Source organism: Rhincodon typus, chromosome 14 (assembly GCF_021869965.1).
Source record: "Rhincodon typus isolate 14 chromosome 14, sRhiTyp1.1, whole genome shotgun sequence".
Taxonomy (NCBI): domain Eukaryota; kingdom Metazoa; phylum Chordata; class Chondrichthyes; order Orectolobiformes; family Rhincodontidae; genus Rhincodon; species Rhincodon typus.
In genome coordinates this window covers 42,471,218-42,476,704 of record NC_063345.1, presented here as the reverse complement: position 1 = coordinate 42,476,704, position 5,487 = coordinate 42,471,218, and the positions used below count along the sequence as shown (strand labels likewise).

The window sequence follows — 5,487 nt, the reverse complement described above, 5'->3', positions numbered from 1 at the left end:
GCAAACCATTCAACATAAGTGTGAAATAATGTTTCACCAGTAATAAGACAGCCACCAGTTAGTTCAAATGATTGGATACAATATGGTTCAACTGGCTCGGTATTTGGAAGCGAACGAAATGATATCCCATGGCCGCAAGTTGCACATAAATTATCCAAATACTAATTAAATCATTTGAGTTGTATTTACAGTTGGAGGCACAGTTTCAGCATGGGTAAGATTTACTGTAATAAAAACAGAAACTGCTGAAGAAACTCAGCAGGTCTGGCAGCATCTGTAGAGAGAAAAACAGAGTCCAGTGACTGCTTTCATTGTATATTTTATTTGTAAAAATACACATGACAATAAATTGCTATTCTATTTTATTCTTTAGATCCCTCAATGAATTCCGTTTTCAGGCAAACATTCGCCCTATGTGTTCTTTTCCATCACGTAAGCTTTCGCCCAGACCGGGAAACGAGTCTTTTTTTTATTGTTACACAAGGTGGAGGGGGAATTATCTTGATCTTCAGGTCACTGGGTTCGTTTCTTCCGCATTGGTGACCAAATACGTAGGATTCCCCATCCTTCTCAATCATTCTGAAAATACAGTTGAAGATCAGGTTCCAATTATTTGTAAATGATTTCGCAACAGACTGAGCGAAAGACGAGATAGAGACCCGACACTCTTGCCCAGTTGTATTTACCGGTGCCAATACTTTACAAAAAAAAACGAACTGAAAGCTACCAGTCACAATCATTACATTCCGCCACAAGTTTACTGGTCACCCAGCCCCGCTCGCTTGCCACTGCTCCTCATGCTAACACTTGTGTTTTCTACAGACGCTGGAATCAACAGGGACATGATGTGATTCCACGTCTTGAATATCTGGTTAATATCCAAATTTCTAACAGTCTCCCTTCTCTAGAATAACCTATAAATGCTGATAGCGATAACACTAGCAATGGGTCAGAATCCATAGGAGGGAACGTTAACATTTTGGATCGAAACGGTCTCATCTGAGTCTTTTTTTGTTTTAGTTTCTTTTGCGTGTATAAACTACTTTGTGTATAAACCCCAGACGATGCTGCTCCTCCGGTGCAGATAGCTGTTTCAATGTCACACGAACAAAGCTGCGATTTTTCTTTATGTAAATAAAAGCGGAGTACTGCGATATTGAAACAAAAAACAAAGTGCTGGGGAAACTCAGATCTGACAACATCAGTGGGGCGAGAGAGACAGAGAATTAAAGCTATGAAGAAGAGTCATATTGGACTCGAAGTGTTGACTCTCCATAGATGCTGCCAAACCCGCGGCGTCTCTGCAAGCGCTTTGCATTTTTACGTGTTACCTTCAACCCCATTAGTTTTCCTTGTGGTTCATCTTTAAAACACTGCCTGAAAGAGCAACCAGAGAAATCGCCCTATTTTTACCATTCTGCTTTCCCTGGGAAAGAAGACGGCGCATCTCAGATGCGACTCTATGTTTGTGTCCGATTTCTCCTATTTAATGATAAAACGATCGCTGTGTTTTAAATTGTAAACCATTTATTTTTTTCATTTTATTCATGATTCTAGAAGCTCTGCTCACAGCGATTTTTTTTATACCTTGACGTATCCCGAACGACATTGATAGCGGGTGCGAAATAGCCTGGTTGAAATTTCCTGCTGGATTTGCATATCCGGCTGTGTGTATTTGGCACTGAAAGGAGGGCGTGGAGAGTTTATATAAAGGATACGTGCAAGACACTCACTGGCAAAAGCGGGGATCGCAGTGTAACCAATACTGTAACACATCACACCGATAAAACAGGAGTCCTGCTAAAATATTGAAGAGCTCAGCTCAGGCTGCAAGCTTTTTAAAACTTGTTACACTTCCTCACCCTTGAGATGTCGCGACTGCAAGAAACCACCGAGACTCTGCATTATTCCGTCGGCATCCTATCTACATGTGCAGGTAAACGCTGGAAATGAATTACCTTAGTTAATTTGTAGAAATACTTTTTTTCAGACTTACTGCATTTTTTTATTTTTTTACTTCCCTTTTTTCTGTCAGGTGCGCTGTTGTTGACTGTGGATCGTTACAGCACAGTGCCCTTGATTCCTAGCACGGCTCTCGGAATTTTGTTACTTATAGTGGCGGCTCTTGTCGGTTATACAGGTATGTAACGGTGTATCAGAAAGAGTGAGAAATATCATAGAAATAAGATTTGTTATAGTTCGTGACATGGCACGCTAGTTGGCCCATACATTTCCAGTGTTCTAGCCCCCACCCGTGAATCAGCGTTTGCGGCGCTATAATTACAACTTTGTTACAATCCCAACCTTATTCACCTGATGCTAGCGCTACTGGTTAACCCCTCGTGTATCCACGTCCTTACTTGCCCTTGAGAAGGTGGTGCCTTCTTGAACCACTGCAGTCCTTGCGGATAGGTACACCCACAGTGCTGGAGGAAGGGAGCTCCTGCATTTTGACCTAGTGACAGTGAAGGAACAGCAATACAGCTCCAAATAAGGTCGGTGTGTAACTAGGAAGGGAGCTTGCAGTTGGCGATGCTCCCATCTACCAGCTGCCTTTGGTCTTCTAGGTGGTAGAGGTTGCAGTTTCTAGATGGTACACACTACCACCAATGTACCAGTGATACATTACATCCATGACTGAAGATAAGAAAGGATAATACCAGATCTATTGATGATTAATGGACTAGACTTAGTTAACAATCTGACTAGATTTGAAATGCTGGAGGTCATAAGAACATAAAAGTTGCAAAAGCAGGCCACTTGGCCCTTCAAACCCGCTACTGCATTCAAACAATTATGGCTGATCTTCTTATCCAGCTGCTATCTTGCTGCACCATCTCCAAAGCCCTGAATTTTCTAGACCATAAAAATCTATTGATCTGTGCCTTGAGTCCACTCAGCTACTGAGCACTTACAGCTTTCTGGGCTAGAGAATTCCAAAGATTCACAAGTTTTTCAGTGAAGATATTTTGCCTCATTGCAGCATTAAATAGTTGACACCTCCTTCTCAGATTGTGAACCCATGTGCTGGGTTGTTCAACCAAGGGAAATATTTTCTCAGTATCTGCCATCTCAAGCTTCTTAAATATGTTATATTTCAAGCAATTTACCTCTCAGTCTTCTAAATCCCAGATAATATAGATGTAGTCTGCTCAGTCTCCGTTCAATACACATGTTCATCCCAAGAACCAGTCTAGTGAACTTCATTGCCCTCTTTCTAGAAGACCATACAAGCTTACGAATATGTACAAGTCAGAGACAGGTGAAGGCTATTTGGCCCCTTTAGCCTCCTTAGCCATTCATTACGATCATGGCTGATCTGAGTTTGGCTCAATCCAATTTTCCTGGTCACACTTTACATCTCTTGTTCATCAACCATCTGCCTCTGCCTTCAAAATATTCAATGACCCTGCTTTCACTGACCTTTGGGTTAAAGAATTCCACAGACAAATTCCCCTTTTAAGAGAAAAAAAATCCCATCTCCATCTTAAGTGGGAGAATACTTTACTTTTAAGTCTGTACTTACAGAGTCCCAGACTCTTCTATAAGGGAAATATCACTTCTGCATTTATCATGGTATGTTTTCCTCAGACAAGGAGACCACAACTACACACAGTATTCCATTCTGGCCTGGTACCAATTAAAATAAGACAAACCTTAGAAGGCTAAGGTTTCTTATTAAAATACACTATTCAACTCAAAGAAGAAGCTTATACAAATACAAGGAAGAGTTCATATCGTTCAGTCTGAGAGAGTAAGAAAAAAGCAACAGTGATGCAAAAAAAACATGATGCAAGATGGGAATATGAAAAATCTTTCAAAGGAACTGAAAGGTAATAATAGAAATATATTAAGAAATAGTGATGAAGTGGATTGTGGACCCACTAAAGGGCTTGTGTACATACTGGTGAGGGCAGAGTGGTCTACATGGACTTTATTAAAGCCTTTGACAAGGTTCCACATGGTAGATGGATTAGTAAAGTGGGATTCAGGGAGAGCTGTCAATTGGATACAAAATTGGCTTGACAGTAGGAGACAGAGGGTGGTGGGGAATGGATATTTTTGAGGTGGAAACCTGTGACCAGTGGAGTTCCATTTGGATCAGTGCTGGGTCCACTGTTGTTTATCATTTATATAAGTGATTTGGATGAGAATGTAGGAGGCATGGTTAGTAAGTTTGCAGTTGACACCAAAATTGGTGGTATAGTCGACAGTGAAGAAGATTATCTAAGATTACAAAGGGATCTTGATCAATTGGGCCAATGGACTGAGCATTTTGGTGAAATAAACAGGGGCAGAACTTATACAGTTGATGGTAGGGTCCTAGGTGGTGGTGTCGAACAGAGAGACCTAGGGGTTCAGGTACATAGCTCGTTGAAAGTTGCATCACAGTAGACAGGGTGATTAACAAGGTATTTAATCACACTTGCCTTCATTGCTCAGACTATTGAATGCAGGAGTTGAGACGTCATGTTGAGATTGTACAGGATGTTGGTGAGGCCATTTTTGGAATACCTGTGTGCAGTTCTGGTTACCCTGCTACAGGAAGGATAACATTAAATTGGAGACAGTTCAGAAAAGATTTACCAGGATATTAATGGGAATGGAGGGTTTGAGTTATAAGGAGAGGCTGGATAGACTAGTATCTTTTTTCCCTTGTGCTTAGGAGGCTGAGGGGTGACCTTATAGAGGTTTATAAAATCATGAGAGGCATAGTTAAGGTGAATAGCAAAAATCTTTTCCCTAGAATGGGAGATTTCAAAACTAGGGGACATATTTTTAAGGTGAGAAAGATTTAAAAGGGACCTGAGGGGCAACTTTTTCACAAAGAGTATGGTTCATATGAGGAATGAACTGCCAGAGGAAGTGCTAGATGCGGGTACAGTTACAACATTTCAAGGACATTTGGACAGATACATGAATGGGAAAGTTTTAGAAGGATATGGGCCAAATGCAAGTACATAGAACATAGAACAGTACAGCACAGTACAGGCCTTTCGGTCCACGATGTTGTGCCAAACTTTTACCCGAACCATAAGGTCTATCTAACCTCCACCACTACCTTATACTATCATCCATATGCCTATCTAATAGCTGCTTAAATGCCCCTAATGAGGCCGACTCCACTACCCTCTCCTGCAATGCATTCCACGCCCCTACCACTCTCTGAGTAAAGAACCTACCTCTGACATCTCCCCAATATCTACCTCCTTTCACTTTAAAACTATGTCCCCTCGTAAAAGCTACCTCCACCCGAGGAAAAAGTCTCTGGCTGTCTACTCTATCTATACCTCTGTAAATATGGACTAGTTTAGGAGAAACATGTTCAGCATGGATGAGTGGACCAAAGGGTGATGTATCCGTCATTTTGGGTTATGTCGAGTTTGTGAATTCTTAAGTAAAGGAAAAATCATTTTCCCAGGGACATGTCTGCATAAGAGTAATTCCTATCTGAAATCAGAAACCATCAAAAATGATGTAGTTGTT

General features: G+C 41.1%; 1 protein-coding gene across 1 annotated transcript in view; it reads left to right on the top strand.

Moving 5' to 3' along the window:
* The first annotated feature begins 1,748 nt into the window (after positions 1–1,748).
* The window catches only part of si:ch211-153b23.4 (uncharacterized protein LOC335392 homolog), an 11,123-nt gene continuing 7,384 nt past the window's right edge, over positions 1,749–5,487 (top strand). The window contains exons 1-3 of the mRNA XM_048605320.1: positions 1,749–1,936; positions 2,036–2,140; positions 5,378–5,456. Of these exons, the coding sequence (XP_048461277.1) occupies positions 1,870–1,936; positions 2,036–2,140; positions 5,378–5,456 (251 nt within the window). The 5' untranslated portion in view covers positions 1,749–1,869. The remainder of the gene's footprint in view (positions 1,937–2,035; positions 2,141–5,377; positions 5,457–5,487) is intronic.